This window comes from Anguilla rostrata, chromosome 1 (genome assembly GCF_018555375.3).
Source record: "Anguilla rostrata isolate EN2019 chromosome 1, ASM1855537v3, whole genome shotgun sequence".
NCBI classification, from domain to species: domain Eukaryota; kingdom Metazoa; phylum Chordata; class Actinopteri; order Anguilliformes; family Anguillidae; genus Anguilla; species Anguilla rostrata.
The window spans coordinates 12,929,176-12,948,923 of record NC_057933.1 but is presented as its reverse complement, the minus strand read 5'-3'; the positions used below and the strand labels follow the sequence as shown (position 1 = coordinate 12,948,923).

Here is a 19,748-nt window from a genome sequence, read left to right as displayed (position 1 = left end):
CCTTCCGTGTACAGAGTTTCTACAGATTCCGTCAGAAGCAATCATAACATAGTTAATCAAGGCTTTACACCATAACCACCGACCTGGAAAAAGTGCTCTTGCTTCAAAATCTAAGAATGATAAGGCCTACGAACAACACTCACCTGAAAAAATGCTATTAATTTGAACTGCTATGGCATTTGAGAATTGAAGCAGAACAGTACAAACCAAGTTGCTTTTCCCTTGTTTGTCTCAGATGCATAGAATTGGTCAATAAACAATGAATTAAATGGCAGAGATGAGGTAGAAAACATCTTCAACCCTAGGTTCTACAGAGGGTATTTTTGAAGACATTTTTGCAATGTCACAAACAGCAGATTGCATCCTAACGTTGACAGCTTTGGAAAGAACATTTTATTGCTAGGCATGTCCTTGAGTTCAAAACAATAAATGTGATAATGTAAAAGCAGTGGCAACACAGAAAATCAAAATGTTTATGGAAATACACAGCAGTTGTTGAAAAAAGCAACGAACAAGCAAAACAAAAGCCCACTTACAATGTGCACATGTTTATGAAACTGAAAACAAATTAAGATTGCAAAAGTAAACCCACAAATGTAGATAAACAGTCATTTCTGGAATGAACAGAGAGGAGAGCAGTATACAGTTATTTCAGCAGACTGCGCCAGCAGACATGGCATTAAAAATCATACTGTATTTAAGTAGGTTCTCTCAACTGCACATCAGCATCCATTATTTCTGTCTTTATTATTATATGTATATTCCTTTTTAAATAAAAATAACATGAAATAATTGATAACAAGGAAGCCTTGATACAATTAAGAAGGGCATTTTGTATTTGATTGACAACTTCCAGTAGTCAAATATTCATGCGACTTAGAAACATCAGCGAGAAAGTTTAGATCTCTAACCTAACAATATTTTTCTCCTCTCTTTACAAAATATGCGTATATTTTCTTTGCTCCAAAGTCTTTCTCCGTTTCAGATAACAGTTTTGATTTTCTTCATGAAATACACTGATAAACCAAATGATCAGTCTGTACAATAAAATTACTAAAAAAATTACAACTTAAATGTTATGTACAATATCTACCTACAAAGTACAACAGCTATAATGTAATAAAATATGTAAACAAATTTGTTGTTTGACACAGTTGACTGTGACAACAGATAAAATTCACACTTTTCACATTAGATTTATTTCTGTTTAAACATCCTTAACAGTGTTATAGTACTGTAGGAGTCCTCAGTTAGACATTTATGGATCATTTCTGTCACAGCAGCTTCATAAAAAAAAGAACAAAAATTGAACAGGAGGAAATGGACAAACACAGAAGGCTGCAAACTATATAACCAGCACTGATTTGAAAATAAAAATATATATCTGGGATTTTCTTTTTCTTTGTTGTCAACGTAAGATAAAAAGGAAACGGTTGCTTTGATGATGAATTGCTTGGCCTGGTAGATCTGTTCAAATGAACACCATATATAGTAGCATTGGGATGGCATGCATTACAATCAGATGCTTTACCGAGAAGAAAAACCGACCACCTTTCTCCACATGACTTTTCAGCATCGTTGTCGGTTATAGGATTAAAAGAATTAGGCTGAGATCAGTCAACAGTGCTGCAAGATCATCAGAGATCTGTTTAGACCATTTTTCTCACATTTTTTCATTTAATACATTGTTTTTTTTGCACAGAGCAAAAAAATTATAAGACACCACACTTTATAATGTAGAAACAATACAAAGTTGTCATTTTTTTATGGCAAGAGTCCTTTTTTGACTTTTACAATGATCCTTTTTTTCTGACCCACTCTTGTAAAGATGCCAGCACTACATGTCGCACACATGCTTGAAATGGCCAAAATTATGATCTTTTCTTTACAGGGTTACAAAAAACAAGGTTTACGCCAAGGATCACATACCTCTAAAAGTCACTTAGGATAATGATGTAGCTGTGAAATATTCTACACTGATAACGTCTCTGACCAGATAGAAGAATAAGGTCACTAATGTTGCTATTAGCCTTCTCGGTATGCTTACAATAGTAAGTGTGCTTTATATTACAGTACATTTCATAGTTCACTGACTCAGCGCAATGTTTCAGTTCTCTTTTTTCCTTCATTCATTGCAGCTCCTGATACGATAATCGTTTTTATAATGTACTTTTTTTTGTTATCTTTTTCCGTCGACATTACATTTTACACATAGTATTCCTTGTCCTTGTTTTTCTGTTTCTTGCTGCTGCTTTTCGAACTTTGCTGTTTGTCCTTTACCACTGCGCCGTTCGTCTGTGCTGAGTTGGTTATGTAATTTCTTGTTTCGTCCACTTGGTACGATCCCTCGTCCCTGTTTCTGTACTTATACATAGCATACAGTAGAATAAGGATGCATAAAGCGGCTGCAGCTACTATTCCGACGACCATCCCAGTGGTGCTGCTAGATTCACGGACCACCTCTGAGGCCCCCGGAACCCGCTTGATGCCCGGCTCCGTGGGGTTTGCTGTGGGTACATTACGGAACATGGGGGAGGTTATTAATGGGTTCTTCAGTTTTGTGCTGTCTACCTCATAGGAAGTGGGCAATGGAAGCAAGACTATGTCTGGCTGGGGTTTTAGCTCTCGGTTATTCATTTTGCCCGCAGGCAATTTGGGTGGCGTTTCTGGCGTAGAGGAAGTTGTGGAGTGACTCAGCTCAGGGGACAAGGATGTGGTAGTAGTCCTACCAGATTCGGAGGCTTTGTTAGGTCTAAAGTCCTTGGCTTCCCACTTAGGCGCGTGAGCTTTGTAGCCACCTTCAAAGGCCGACGTAGACAAGGTCTTATCTGTTACCAAGGAGAAGGTGGTGTAAAAATCTTCATCATCAGTAGGGGGCAGGTTAGAGTCGAACGCTTCCCCTGAGCCATACCCAGATATCACCAAGCCATCATCATCACAATCATCGCTGCCTTGGTCCGACAAGCAAGGTAACCCCGCCTCAGTGGCCATGGACAGGGACTCTTTGGTGGTCTCAATAATGGTAAGGAGGGGACGAAAGGTTGGGGGGAGGGTAATGAAGGGTGCACGAGTAGCTACAGGAGGGATTTCTAAGGGATCTTCAATAAGTACAGGGATTACTAATTCATCTCCTAGAATTGAAAAGAAATAAAAGGCAAATGTTAGAACAGAGTAAATACTTTGTGTCACTATATATAAATCAACATTAGTAAAATTAGTAGAAATTAAAATTATATATAAACATACCAATGCCATATTAGTAAAACAAAATCAAACAATACCAAAAACTTAAAAAATAAATAAAAAAGCAAAAACAAACAAAACTATTAACGCTGCATCAAAAGGCTTAATGGGATATTGTAAGGGTGAGCCAGACATAATAAAAAGCTAATCAAATAAAACTTGGTTGGATCCACTTGTAGAAATGTTACACCAGGTAATAGGAAAATATGTACTATATGTGTACTTATATACACATATGTATACAAAGTCTTATGGTTCATTCATGCAGAAAATGTATCATCAAGCTTGCGCTAGTGATTTATAGATTTGGTTTGGCCCATAGTGGCATGCATCTATCTACACAGAGCATTGGAATATACCATAATGGGAACTAAAGATATTTTAAGATATTTTAAAAAGCATATACAGAGCCCTCTCACCCCCAACAACACTATAATCTAAATGGGGAAAAGGCAGTGATCAGTGTCTTAGGTTGAGCTGAGTCTGAAGAGGGTGTAATGATGGCAGATCCAGTGCCCAACCTTCAAAACTTTCAACCGTATTCTCTCTAAAACTCTAAATCTGGCTCCCCCACAGGCCCAAGTTTATTGCCTTTTGACTGGATTATACAGCTACCAAAATGGCAGAACGTCGCCAAAGGGTTCAGTAAACAACTGAATGTGGCCTTTTGGCAGTGTACTGTATGCTCTTCTTGGTGTATTTGTCTGGATATGAGGTCATACATGTTCATTATGAGATTATGTTATATATTCATACATTTAACATACTGTTATCCTGGAATAGTAATATAGTTTCATCCTTTCTGCATATACAATGAAATGTGTGAAAGTTTGGTACAGTAAATCTATCAGATTTTTTACCTGTTTCAGGCAAAGTGGCTTATTAAAAGCACAAGAAAACAAGACAACAGCAATACAGGGATCATGTACTGATTAAAGACTCCCTGAGAGTTGTGCATTTGCATTGCAAATTGTTATGGCTAAACCACACGTTTTAAGTTGCACTTGTTGATAAGGGATAGTGATGGCACTGGGTTTTATGTGAGTGCACATTTTGTGTGTGTGTGTGCGTGTGTGTTTGTGTGTGTGTGTATGTGTTACTTTGTGGGTGTTCGCATGCATAAGGGAGGCATTTGTAGAAAATAAAATATCCAGTAGAAAAGGTCGTTTTAAAATATTTGCTTTAATTAATATGGTTTCCTGAGCAAAATAACAGTCAGTTGATCACTGAAGTGGCCAAAGTCCTCTGCCATGGAGGCTGCTTATATACTGCGAAGACTTGCATATAGAGCATTAAACAAAGATGCAAATATAAAATCATAAAAGAAAAATCAAGGCAAACGTACAATTAAAACATTATTTAGTAATCACAAGTTACAGCAAACATTACATTAGACATTCACAAACTAAAGGCACAGCTATATTTATTAAAAAGGGCTTAGTACATTGAAAAAAGGAAAAAGCAAAACTTCAAAAATATAATTCAGCTTAGAAAATCATAACAGCCTACGAAGAAAGTATCGAAGAAAGAAAGCATACCACATAGTTTCCGTCAACTTACATCAACAAATTGCCCGCATGATTTTGGCATGAAGAAAAAAAAAATTTACAAAAGAAAGTTGTGTAAGAATGCTCTTGGACAAGTATAGTTAAATTTCTGTAAAATTTACTTTAGCAATTGTATTTCTTGTTTAATATATTTTAGACAAGATGGTACAGGGAGGCAACAACACATACATCCACACCACATAACATGAAAAATAAACTTCACCATTATTCTGTTTTGTTTTTTTTTTTCTTTGATAAATAACTCAGGTATTACAAAAAACTGTACATCTATAACTTTTGCATTGATAGATTTGCTCTTTTCAATAAATATCTACATTCTAATAATTTAAAGTTTTTGCTTAGATTTATTTATTCTTTTGATTTGAATGAATGGACGGCTGTACATATTTTAACATTGCTAAAGAGGAGAGGAAGGATGTGGGGGAGGGGGGGGCGGGGACTGGACCTATGAACATACTACATAGGAAATGAAAATGAGGGGGGTGAATGTGTAAGTCAGTTGCCATGTCCATGTAAAGGCAGTACGAAGCGGTCGGGCGGCATTAGAGCTTTTGGCTGTAAGGAAGGGATGGGGATATACAAACAATGAGCATATACATGCCCATCTACAAAAAAGAACATAACTCTAACACTGACAATCTCACAAACCCTAAACTGCAACTTCTTCGCCATGCAGTTCAATCATTCATTAATTCAATTATTTATCAAAAATATAGCTTTCAAAAAATTAGAAAACATAGAAGAAAAAAATCAAGCTAAAGAAAGATCTGGAACCCCTTCACTGATAGTGATGTGGGACATTTCTGTATTTTCCTCTTGTATATATATAACACCAGGAAGGCTTTGTGGAATTTCTAATTTAATTTTGAGCATCTCCAATTGTGATTTCCACATTTTACATATTAGTCAATTTCAGCTGTGCCTTACAGCCCACAGAACATTCACTGGAGTGGTTCCAAATCCAAAAATAAAGAAAAGAAGAAAATATATATTTATGAAAGTAATACTAGAGATGATTCAAATATTCACAGCTAATTTTCAGCTTTTAGACATCAATTTTGAACAAAACCAAACAGATCTGCAATTAAAAAAACCAACAAAATTATATATATATATAGATTTAAATAGATAAACTATGAAAAAAAGATTCCCAAGGGAAGAAAGAACAAAGCAATTTCAATTTTCACACACTATTATAGATGAACAACCAGATGCACACACTAAAACCAACACACAGTCAAGAGGGACAGTTTGTAGTCAACTGTCACCTCCTTCATGTGTTCCAACGACAAATATATCTGTTATTAGTAATTTTAAAACATATAACAGGCGTGCAGTCTGGATGTACGTCAAAGAGAGAAGAAATTGGCTGAAAATGGGTTATTTTTTACTGCAAGATGTTAATGCATGCTTAAAGTAAGTTGCATTTAGGGAAAGTAGAAGAACGGTACAGCAAGCTAGGGTAAGGAGGAGGTTAGCAGGTGGAGAAAGGTTATAGGTCAGAGGAACAGTTCAACCAAGGGCTGTAGGTTCTTGTAAATACTCAAATGTCAGTAAATATTGGAAACAAATGTGGGTAAATTAGATAAGGACAGAAGCATGTCACTGAGATTATATAAAATCAAGGTAAGCAGCAAGCATTTAAATATGTTTAAGTGTAATTTAGGGATATTTCCTTCAAGGTTAAGTCTATTAATGCTTTGTGTCAAATTATCTGCTTGACTGTAGATATATCAAGCAGTCCTTGTGTTGGTTTTTAACAGTGGATCATTTTGGAGAGCTAGGATAATGTATGATCCTCAGCTCAGGACCTACAGTCATTGGTTAAACACTTAAACCAAGTATTGAGGAATTCCACAAGAGGGCACAAGGTTTTAATGCTGAAATTAAATGGAACAGTATTGCACTGTATGGTATTGATTTGACTTGATTGATTTGAAAAAGTCACACTGTTGAACCCTATTACTCATTCTGACTTCCAGGATGGGGTTATGTCTCTGTGCTTTAGATGTCCATTAGATGGCATTGTTGTGTTCTCGTGTGTCATGCTTAATTAAGAAAGTGGTTATGATGGCAACACATGCAGATATTTGACCCCCCACACCTCCCTTCCCACCCCCAGAAATATAGAGATAAATAAAATTAAATAAAGAAATTAAAATCCAATACAAAATGTGACAAAAAATCTCATTTTGAACCCTTGTGAAAGTGCTGCTCTGCCTGGACATAAGACATATTCTTTTGGCAGGCTGTATAAAATGTGTTAACAACATATAAAAGATGAATGCCACTGGCTTTATCATGTAATAACAGACGCCAGTGAAGGCACTGAAAAAGCAATGAAAGATTTGACATATTTCACTCTTGACAAGGTGTCTGGATTTCTAGATGTGAATTGCTTCTGTGAGCTGAAGGACACTGCGGTGAAAGGCTCTGTAAAATGCCACTCTCAAACCTGGTGGCTTAGCTACTTCTTTTTGGGATGTTCAGTGGTATTTAACTGAAAATATGGTTCAACCCCGAAAGGTAAAGATTTCTGGGGAATCTGGCAGATCTTAAAAATGCTTTTTAAGAGTCGCAGGCCTATGAAATAGCTTTTATGCTCTCTCTGAGTGTTAGGGACAAGGTTTGAGTAGTGTAAATCAATCATGAAAAGTCATTACATTTTTATTATTATTTTTTTTACATGAAGACAATGTTTTGTGTAAGGAGGCATACCTCTCATGTATTTGTAATGAAATGTGCGTCATAGGGTGCAATTTACAGTAGTAATAGTACTATTATATTAGCATCTTTAGTATTTAATATTCTACTGTAGTATAGTAATGGTAAGTATTCCCCTTGAAGCAGTTGTAAAGAATGAAGATTCACTTAGGCCTGGAGTTAATCAACAGTTGTTTTTGTTCTACAACTACAAATTAATTCAGCAAATTAATTTGACAAACTGTATTTATGGATAATGAAAACATCTGTATTTAAGTACACATTGAATCAATTGAATGCAGGCTTTTCCTGTGAATAACTACATAAATCATACTGAATCTGGAATTTAAGGAGCTAGGGATGTGGGGCACCTACAAGGGTTTTTTTTTACTTTCAAAAGGCAGAAGAGCTTGAGAGTATGTATCTATTGCTTGAACACAATTATGTTCAATGCACCTTGCAACAAGTCTCATAAAGTTTGCTTGCAACTATTTGTTTATGATGTCAGCTATGTTTGCTTCATATGACCATGACCATCCTGTTTTTGATGTCCTTGTGTGATCTGGGGACGGGTTAGAATTTAACACAATATTGGCAGTTCTGGTCCAGTGAGGTTTGAAAAGGGTTGAAATTACTATTATGTTCTGACAGAAATAAAAATAAAGCCAGGCAATCACAGGAAGTGAGTCATGTGTTGACTGCAGGGGAAGTTTATTAGACATAATCTGCTATAATGAAATGCTATTTATTTAAGCCCCCCAAAAATTAGCTGTTGGTGTGGAAGGCCTTTAACACTAAAGGTTAAGATACTGGGGAGTATCCACTGCAAGGTATTGCATGCTAAGGGCTTTGCACTTCTGTGGCCTTCTGTGGATTTATTTCCACATAAAGAACAAATAGGTGTGCCTTACACAAGGTTGTTCTTATTTAAGTTTACATACCAATCCTTTCAGAAAAAGGCTACATATTGGTCACACTCAGATTGTACATCATAACAGAGAATCATTTCGCATTGTAAATATTTTCACATTTAAAAAAAAAAAATTCCCAGTTATGTTAGCCTTCCAAAATTAAGGATTAGTTTCTGTTTTTACATGTGAATATATTTTTGGCCTATTATGAATAACAACAGTAGCTATGCAATAGAAAAATGGAATTGTTCTTGGATGGCCTACTTTGAAATGAGAGGAGGCATTAGTGTAAAAATGAATGGAACTTCGATATGAGGTACAAAACTAAAATAGTACATGGGGTTTCTACCCTTCTTTGAGCATTAGTAACAACACATCAGTCTCTTTATATGATGTTGATATCTGTCTTGTATCAGAAAATTAATATTATGGTTGGGGTCATAAGTAAGCTTGTCTCATCAGCATATGTGCTGCACACTTAATGTTGCACTTCAAGAGAGTGAATGTCTTTGGGGGGAATTTATTACTAGCTGTCAAAGAATATTGGCCCTTATAAGCACCACTAGATGCCCACTGTGCAAAATCTTTAAAACAGTGAGTGACTATACCTGACCATTGTGTGTTGTATGTGCTAATCTCTTCTTCAATGAATGACTGGACGTTTATATGATTTCTCAAAGAGAATAAACAACTTACATTTGTTTGATAAAATAATAATCTTTCAAATTGTTCTTTCTGTCCTGACCTTCATTCACTACATTTATTCAAATGCTGTATAATTGCGTTTCTATCCATGCTAATTAGCTTCCCTTTAATTAACACTGCAGTCGAGGACAAACAAGCTATGCTAACATGGCTAATTTAAGAGTATATTTTATTTTTGGCTGGACCGCAACAGCGGGGCCAGCCCTACAAACGCGAATGTCTGTGAGTGACTGACTAACTGAGCAATGAAGTTACACCACTGGTCGGCCGGATCACGTGTGTTAGGTCCAGCCATATACTAGGTTTTAACCTGGTCTTGTTTACAATGAATCATGCACAGGTACCTTTATCAAAACTTACTTTTGTGAGACCAAGTAGATGCGTATAGGGAAAACTATTCATTATCATTATTCATCAAATATTTCCCTCACAACATTTTCCTTTTCACATTACACCAATGGCCTGATACAGTGTTAAAATTGGATATCTAAGTACAAAGTTCTTTGTGGTTATTTTGAATATTATGTTGCTCATAAAAATGTGCTTTTAAGTGAATTTAAAGAAAGTTTGGTCTGTTTGTACATGTGGAAAAAGTCTGCAGTCAGAAACTGCAGGTTTATAGAGGTTTTAAAGAATGTGGGAGTGTGTCTTTTTGTAAAATGATAAAAAGACAAAAAATCATTCTGGGAGTGCATTCTAAAAATAGATGTAGCAACGAGAACATTAATCTCACTTCTTATTTTGAGCTCATTATTGCCAGTTCTAATGGAAGTGGAAGTGTAGAGGCACTGTTCCCGCACTCATTAAAGACAAACTATTTTTCACCCAGGTTCCAACACAATGCCATGCACAGCTTTTAAAGAGATTCTATGTCGTGCATTTGAACTGAACTGAAATTGTGCACAGGTTAATGGGAATTGAAACTGGAAAATATTAAATTATCTATGAAGTACAAAACCATCATTCAGAAAGGTTAGTTAATGTGTCTTTAACACGCAATTAGAAAATACTCTTTACTTTTTAATCAAAATAGTATCACCTGCTCAAGAGTTTTGATCATGCAGGACCAATGATTACCTTTCATAGCTAATTTAATGGGTGTGGCATAAAATGTCTGCCTACACTGTCTTTTTGAAAAGATTGTCCATGGCATCAGAGATGTGGCAAGCTGATCACACCATCTAGTGTTCATATCATTGACAAAGACAGTGCACAGTAGTTTAAACAAGGGGGAGGGGATTCAGGGATAGTCACATTATGGGGGTTATTCAGCCAATTAAACTCCATCTTAAAAAAAATCACATACATAAAGAAAACAAATTTGAATCAACAAATAAAAACATGCAAAACAAAACTCAAGAATCTTGTGTAATGTCAGAAATGTTTAAAACTGCCAATATTGAATGAGTCCCCATTACCATTTGTTAAGCAGCCATAAACAAATAGAAGTTGAGCAATTTAGGTCTGTGGCAAGTATTGATGCAGGTGAACAAGCTGAGGCTGGATGAGATGTTACATCAAGAAAGCTTCATAACTTCTTGGGCTTGATGTGAACCACAGCGACTTGGAGGAAGGGATCATCCAAAGAAAAAGCAATCAATGATCCCACAATTGCCAGTCATGATTTCAATGGATCCTGACTAGTAGTAATTTATTGTCCACCGTTAAAAAGTGTCTACAGACATGACTTGCAGATATGCATACTGCAGTAATTTACTGGCAGTTTACTTTGTGAAAACTACAAAAAAAAATACTTCGATGTTTGACTCTATAATGGGCAAAAAAGAAAGACATTGCTAGAAAGCATTTCTCCTGCTTCTAGATGACTACATGGAGAGTTTAATAATGCTTAATAAATATATATAGCACCCCACTCCTGTGTGCTGAATCTTCTGATCTAAGATTAATATCCATGATATGCCACATGATATCAGGATTTAAATACATGACCCCATAAAGAAAATCTTGTAAAACTTCAGCTTTCAGAAAATGCCAAGGTACTTCTGCTGAGAAAATGAATGGGTTTTAGATGTAGTCTGAAAAAATATGTGTAGTCTTTCAGACCTGATGGACTGATCTATCTGGATTTTTCATCAGGTACTGGCATATCAGATGAATTCATTTCAATAGTGTAACAGACTATGCTTGCTCTTGAGTCATTTGTCCACCAGCAGGGAACCAAAGGAATTATGTAAATGATTAGGAAAAAATGTATTTATTATTTATACATATTTTCTTCATCCCCCCCTCAACTGCTAAGAATAATGCCTCAGACTACTTCACAATCAAGTGAGTCTGGAGGCTGGGAGAATATATACTTTTGACATCCAGGCCTAATGACATGCGTCTGGCTTTGATTAGTCCGTACCAGCACTTGAGAGTTATAGCGAAGCCATTAGCATGACACACTTTCAAAACCTTGCTGAAGTTCCCTTTTTAATAATGCTTTTATTGTATGTGTGCTTGGCAGGTTGAGTGAGAAATGCACTATTTCAGCCATTGTTGTGAATCCCTTTCTTCCCAGTGATTAGTTTAAATACGATAAAATTATGTCGATAAAGACCTGACAACTGGTGGAAACTTGGGGGGTTCGGGTGGGGACTAACTATCACCGCTTACCAAACTAGACACGTGTCAGCTAAGTAACCTTTAACTGATTTAAGGCTTGTTCTGAAGTGACAGTGATCCTGCTGAAACGTGACAGCCATGAAACTAGTCCTCAAAACAACTCCTCCTGCCAGGACAAGGCCGTCAGTTAATCCTTTCCTCTAATCCTTCATTTCATATCAATAAATATGGGATTTCATATCAGCGAGCCTACTGCATCTCACATTTTGAACCATGAACTCTCTCTCTCTCTCTCTCTCTCTCGTCATGTTGCTGGGACCACCTGAAGAATTAAGTTGTTTAATGCTTTCATTAAACAAATATTTTTTTTCCCCCCATAGTTTTGTCCTCTGTTACTCTATTACTGTTATATTGAGCATTTATTCAAGGTTCAGGGAAGGCAGGCGACCTTAAAGTCACGGTTGAAATCTTTGCAATTAAAAAGAGCTCCCTATGTAATGTCAGATGCATGTTATTGCCACATCTGGAAGCTCACAGAACGGTTGATGCTGCTGGCTCACAGGCCCGTAGGTCCAGAGATCCCATTTCATTATGGGTGGCTGAAATGAAACTTGAGAGAATAAACATATTTGACTTATAGTCAGACTGAGGTTTTACCCCTATGTTTTCCAACCCATATCAAATGTAACACCTCTTTCCTTTTCAAAGGCCACACAAAGAGTGTGAGATTCCGGACATTGCTATACTTTTTTCTTATTGCATAAACTCAGGTAATAGAGAGGTCAAATCAACTGGCAGATTTTAAACATTTAAACATGAATCATTAATTTAATAATGATCCATGCTGAGTTGCTCGATAGTGAATCCTGGAAAAAAAAAGTTTATGAGCAGATTATAACACATTTGTCCTAAAATAAAGGCTGCCATTAACATACAAAGCTAAAGCTATTCAGTAAAGGTTGTCCCAAGAACTGAATTAAAGACACAATATTTCACCTTTATTTCTTCTCCAAAGAGAATTGTTTTTGTGTTTAATAATCAAAAATAAAATAGAACAGATGTCTTGTAATTTAGACTAAACAAGCAGTTTGTAGAACGGTCGATCAGTTACGCAGATATTGAATTACATGCCACGTGACCAATGTGGTGTTGGTAAAATATTTGCAGCTACTGTATGTGTGTTTGTCATATGAGAGAAATATATGTAACAATATTTATAATTCCAATAATTGATAGGTCAGTCAAGATTGCACATGACCAATGAGTACCCCCAAAATAACTCCTTTATTTAATCTGAATTTTGTATTGATATTCGCCTTCTTATGGAATTCCTTCAGGGGCAAGGGAAAATTCAACAATTTTACAAACAGAGAACAGAATCACGTGACAACACCTCAAGACACAGACGGACATACAGACATACAGACAGACATCGCTGAGGAGAAAGAATACAGCAGCAGCTTTTGCTGCCACTGTTCTAAATGATGCTGAACTAGAACTAAACAGAACACAACTGGCTGGGTTAGCCTGTATGCAGAGCAATGACTCAAACATACAAAATGGAGCCAATCAAAGTCCATGCATTGGATGATGAGAGTCTCTGGTAGGTTAGTTGTAGTTAGTAAGAAGCTATGGTTATCGCATGCCACAAATGACTTTTAAGATCAACAAATAAAATAGAAAAACAGATATACTTTGTGGCAATAAAATTCTTTTTATGCCATCTGCGTCAAAACAGGACATTATATGTCGAACGGCTCAGACGGAGGAGAAGAAGGAGAATAGGGAGGGGAGGGGATCATTCTTTCACACACAACTTTCTTAAGACAAATAGGGTAGCCCACTTGAGACTAACAAGGGCATGGATGGCAAGAAAAGATTTTGTTGCCTTTTATTTGCTTTGTTAATCAAAAAATGGGAATGTTTCAGTAAAAGCCTATGGCACAAGTACAGGAAAAAAAAGTCATTTTCAACCACCAAAAATTCATGCGGCACAAGATGAGGCGAAACAACAGGAATGTTTTTACTTTGGATAATTGGCAGATATGTACACCAAATCAAAAACAGGCCTCTAGAGACCAAAATGAAGAAAAGAACAGACGAAAATACCCCGGCATGCTTTTAAAAAAAAACAAAAAAAAAAACAAAGATACCAAAAAACAAAACATTTAAACACAAAAATCACGTATCATGCAGCTATCCACGTCAACTGATGTGGGGGTTAGAATGGAGGCGTGAATTTCTGTGTAAACATGTGATTGGATGACTGGGGGCCTGTTGATATCTGTCTTAATATATGAAACTTTGTGACTACGAAACAGAATTGAACCTGTTTATATGTCTCTTTAGTATTCTTTGAGAGAACTTGAGATTGACCTTAAAAGAACAATCAGAAAATTGTCATAGCAAAATGGATAAATGGAAATAAAACTAGCCAGCAGCCTGTCACGTCCCTGAAATTGATCTTATTTAGAGCCCAATAAAGCAACCCTTATTCTAGAGAGGAGTCTGATTAAAAGCAGACAAATTATTCTGAATTCATTTTCCGCAAATAAAATCACTTGCTACCTAAAAGCTGTTCCACGAGTTGCCGGTATTTTCCAAGTGTGCTGCACCTCTCTTATCAGACTAAATTCTCCTCTCTTCATTTGCTTAATCCAAAGCTGAAAATAAAGCAATTATAGCCATGAGAGATATCTCGGGAATTTTAAACAGGTGATCTGCGGGGTCGTTTGACATTTGCAAATTACCACCAACATAAAAAGTTATTTTTCAGCTATTTATGGAGGTGAGCAGGCCTCCAGATGATAAATTAATAAATACACGTCATCACCAGTGGGAATTTAATGTTTTTGTTCCTTTTTGGAAAAAAAAAAAAAAAAAAAGATGGTAAAAATGTAATATTGACTAATATGTATTATGCAACCGCGTATGGGGACAGCCTTGTACCTATTACACTGGTCTCCACTAACTATGACGGGAAGGAAAATAACGTAAACTTTGTAATCATCTGGATAGATTTGGGCGTATTGTAATAAGTTTTACTTATTCATGCTATGATGTCACTGAAGGACATAAGAGCACTATATAAACTGCTTTTAACTCCATCAGTTCGAGATGTTGAATGATTTAGCTGGTCTACTCATACATTATTTTTAGAAATTAATTTGCATATTGTTATTACAGTGACTTGACAGACATTTTGCTATTACAGGTCTACCAACATGAAATAGGTCTACAACCCAGTTCTCTCAAAAACAAATGTTGACTCAGAGTGAATGATGTTTTTAGCCTATATTAAGCTATTGTATTGTATTTTTCATATTTTGCTTTTAAAAAGAACGACAGCAGCATAACACTTACACCTTTAAACAAAACTATTTAAAAAAAAAACAAAACAAAAAACTGTACACAGAAATTCGATGATATCTGTTCTCTATTAAAATGTTTAACTTAAGGCAAGCCTCTACGAATGAAAGAACAAAAGAAACAAACAAAAAAGTAACTAATTCAATTGCAGGTAGTCTGCTAGATATCACATCATAATTTTGCTGAAAGCAAATTTAAAAAATAAAATCTCAAAATGTATCATCTGTCAAAATGCAATATCACATGGCAATAAATATTTTAATATGATACATTTTGAAGCATCAATGTAGAGAACATGGTATTCCTTAATACTAATTTTGTACTTTTGAATTAAAGCTTTTTGCTCTCATTAAATGCTGAGAGGACAAAATTAGTATAAATATATTACCATGTTAACCACTTTGAGAACCCCATGGTCAAGTGTAGCTTATCATTCTCATTGAAGTCATTGAAATGACTCAATTCATGATCTGCTTAAATGTTAAATACTTGGTTCACAGGGATGGATGTGAGTATCAGAACAAAATTTAGACGACCTTAAGGATGCTCAACTCTGATTTTAAACCTCACTTCTGAAATAAGCACGGCCTCCTGAAGCATTATTTAAAGTTACACTTAAGGACTCCATGGGGAATGATGCTTTAAGGAGTAGATCCTTGGTTGCAAATCAAAATGAGAGTAAACCACATTAGAGCAAGCAGAAATAAACTAACCTAGCCCACCTGCATGTCCTGAGTCACACTCCTCCAGGTCCTCGTCATCGCTGGAGCATTCTGCGGAGGAGCCGATGTCGTCCGTCGTCTTTAATTATACCAGCACCAACACACAAAAAAACACACAAAAGAGGACACTTTCAGGTTTAAGTACTTACACAGTACCTTTTGCACTCGCAGCCTAGCTGGAACGCTTTACTCTGGTCAAGGATGGTATTTTCAACAAGGTCAGCTGCAAAAGGGATCACAGCATTCAGTGTGAACTTCTGAATGCCACAGTTTAAATGAGTCTTCATAATTCTGAGAAAGTGCTTTATCGGCAAAAACTGAAGATAACCCTACGATGTAGATACTGCCTCTTTTACTGTAAGTGGAGGGTAATGGAAAAAGTTTTTGTTTATTAGACCCGTCATTTCACAGACTCGTCGATATTTCCCCGTTGTTTTTTTTATTTTTTTGTCATCTCAGTTTGCTCACTTTAATTATTTACGGCGAGTGTCACCTCAATCTTCTTCCTCCAATAGTTTGCATGGATTTTCATTACTATAGATCATCGCTATTGAGAGGAAAAGCCTGATTCGCGCAAAGCATTGGGAGATTATCTGTACACCTCAGTAGCCCACAATTCTGATTTATCCCTCCATTCCCCTGAACTCACAGCAAGCTCTGCGAGAAGACCCATCATTTTTCACACTGCTGGCCTGGCATGTCTTTATTAGGAGCAGATTAGAATGGGGATAAAATAAACACTGTCATAGAACAGGTTTATGAAATTATAAATAACACAAGACGTGATGAAGTTCGCACTCCTCAGTAAGAACATGGGACCATAAATATTATTGAGCCTGATGGAGCAATAAAATACTGCTCTCTGGCTGTTGGCTGGACTCAGCTGGAAAGTGAGTTAGAGGGGAGGCACTTTGGGTCGGAAAAACATATATAAGAAAAAAAAAAACATTCAAATTCATGTTGATAAGCAAGCAGGCGGAGAAGCTCTCCACACTGAAGTGCTGTAGAATATTGGTCTTAGTAAATATAATATTATTCATTGAATTTATATTTACTGTGTCAAAGGACTGTCTTATTGCTGAAAGGGAGAAAGTTCACCAATGTGAAAAGCAATGGGTAAGTAATTGACTGATGCCAAAGAAAATGTGAAATTATCTGTGATTTCTCACCAAATGGCCCACAATTTCACTATTGAAACATATAAAGAACCTTCCCCTAACGGCAATGTAAGGCTATGACTGAAATTCATACATACAAACATACACACACACACACACACACACATTTTAAAAATACTTAAATTCTTGAAAGTAAAGAAAGAGGACATTAACGATATATTTATAATAAAAAAAGAACCATTAGTTTATAGGTAATTGCTGTGGTATCTTGAAAATACCAAAAAAAGACATCCTTGTGGTCAATTAAATAATGTGTAAATTATAACGCGGAATTTATCAAATGACAGGACGGATACATCAGGAAATTAGGAAATTCCAGTGTGTGACTTTACCGAAATTTCAGTCATGCAACCCCTTCAACAGACTGGGAATTCAAGAACACTGGAGCTTTAAAGCAAAAAAAAAAAACTTTCAATTTAGAAGGATTAACAGCACAAATGATAACATCATAATTATAAATGATCAAATCCTGATTATAAGCAAAAAACATCAAGTACCAAAATAAAATACAGCACATATCCCTGTTTAACACTGGCTTAAAAATGAAGTTGAAAAGCAAGCTAAGCATGCAAACTGTGGCAAAAACCAGCACTACACCTACTTAATTCCTGTTCATAACTTGGCCATCAAACTGGTTCCCTTTTGAATACTCACATCAGGTAAATCTATAAATTCAATACACTGTGAATGAGGTCAAATCCCACTGCCAGATGGACTCCATCCTGGTGCTGCTGCCGGCTTTCCATAGCCGTTATTACAGCCGACGTGCTGTACATTCTGAATGAGAATATCAATGAGGAGTGGGTGATATATGACACCGTGTTACTTTTGTCGGTGAGAAAATGGCCTAATCCATGTATTAACAATGTGAGAATGTGTTTCTGTGGTGTGTAAGCCTTCAACACCCATCTCTTACATAGGGATTAATCTCTTCTTCACTCAAAATGGTCTGACAGTGAGGTGAAACTTAATATTGAACTGCGGGAGATTAACTAGTTTCAATGTGCTTTCCAAAGCCCAGGAAATGTAATGCTTCATGGTGTCCCACAGATAAGCAAATCCTCCTAAATCCTTTCAATTTATTTTCAGTCTTCAAGAAATTAAACATTATTTAAAGCACAAACATCTTCAGAAATCAAGATTTGGAGCTCATTGATTTTGTTCAATGTTTTCAGCAGGGTTGGGAAGACCTTCCATTGACAGTGCTTTAAAGAGAAACTTAGCAACCAGAAATCCAAAAATCAAATGTGCTGTTTAGTATGTATCGATGCTGAAAAACGAAGGACTGATTGCACAGTAGAGAGAACTCATTTCCTTCAAAGATTGTTTCACAGTGTATGAAATTTGAATGGCTCTTCTCTTGTACATAGCCAATGAATAAACAGTTCATTTCCAACCACCTATAACAACTCAGATTTCTTTTTTCTGTTCTGTTCAGCTGGAAGTCCTGTAATACTAAAACAATTTATTTTACCCCCACATTTCAGTCCGTCTCTTTATCAAATCCAACATGCACTCAACTATTTAAATTTTCAGTAACAGTTTGCTTGAACTATGCATCACAAAGCTGACGTTACACTGTCATAAGCATGAAGTCATTATTGGTAATTACAACATATTACAGTTTGTGATGTATTTCATTACAGTCACATGTTTACTGCAGCTACTTTGTAAAGTTCGCTGCATACATTATGACAGTGATGTGACACAAGCTGTTTCTTTGAGACTTGACTTTGCCGATTTCAAGATGATTACGGTTTCGTTTCTTGTATAACAGCAATACTAAATAACAAAGTGTGTACTAAATAACAAAGACACTGAAATACACAGTATCTGATACCACACTGGTCTAATTCTCCAGAAAAAAAGAAGCTTGAATCAATAAATCAATAAGTACACCTCCAAAGGAACAGGGAAATATAATATTAGACAGAGCATAGGTCAGCTGGCAAAGACAAATCAAACAATTCCATGGTTCTGGAAGCCCTGTTTATTTATTTGTTTATTTACATTTTTACCACTGGGAAAGAGAACCAAATTATTCCAAACATTCAATGGTATGTGTCTTAACTGTACACAATGCAGGATCATTTACAGACTAAAGTTTAAGCTTACAGAAGCTAGAAGTTCACTGTATCAAAATATTCCATGTTTAAAAAGGGAATTATTTTCATTTAGAATATTTTATTTTACTGAATGCTCTTTCCATAGAGAATAAAATGATCTTTTTCAGTCATTTCAGCTGTTTCATACACTGTAATTTAAAAAATTTATGAGACAATTGAGCTTTATCCATGTTTTTCAATTCAGCTATTAAAATTGATATATATGCAACGCTAAATTTAAACTTAAGGATTTAAATGATAAATGGACTGCATTTATATAGCGCTTTTATCCAAAGCGCTTTACAATTGATGCCTCTCACTCACCAGAGCAGTTAGGGGTTAGGTGTCTTGCTCAGGGACACTTCGACACGCCCAGGGCGGGGATCGAACCGGCAACCCTCCGACTGCCAGACAACCGTTCTTATGTCCTGAGCTATGTCGCCCCTTTTTTTCATATTTATTATCCATGATTGTAATCATTAACTATTTCAAAATTATATATTACCTTTCAAGTGAATTCTGCCACTGTGTCTGCGATCCGAAGCTCCTGAGATCCTTTGCCACATAAGTCGAGCAGATGGCCATGAAGTGTCACAGTATAACAAAGTTGATGGAACAGAATGCTCTATGCTCCATGAATTTGTCTGTAATTACCAAATACATACAGTGCCAACAC

At 36.1% G+C, this 19,748-nt stretch overlaps 1 protein-coding gene across 30 annotated transcripts in view; it reads right to left on the bottom strand.

The window, feature by feature from the left end:
* Window positions 1-813: 813 nt before the first annotated feature.
* The window catches only part of nrxn3a (neurexin 3a), a 322,672-nt gene continuing 303,737 nt past the window's right edge, over window positions 814-19,748 (bottom strand). For 10 of the 30 annotated variants that reach the window (XM_064322559.1, XM_064322550.1, XM_064322586.1 and 7 more), the window contains 2 exons: window positions 15,781-15,868; window positions 814-3,131 (listed from right to left, as the gene is read on the bottom strand). In XM_064322559.1, the coding sequence (XP_064178629.1) occupies window positions 2,206-3,131; window positions 15,781-15,868 (1,014 nt within the window). In that variant the 3' untranslated portion in view covers window positions 814-2,205. Of the gene's footprint in view, window positions 3,132-5,015; window positions 5,367-15,780; window positions 15,869-19,748 lie in introns of those variants that run through there. The other 20 variants (XM_064322726.1, XM_064322770.1, XM_064322682.1 and 17 more) reach the window with 7 other exon arrangements.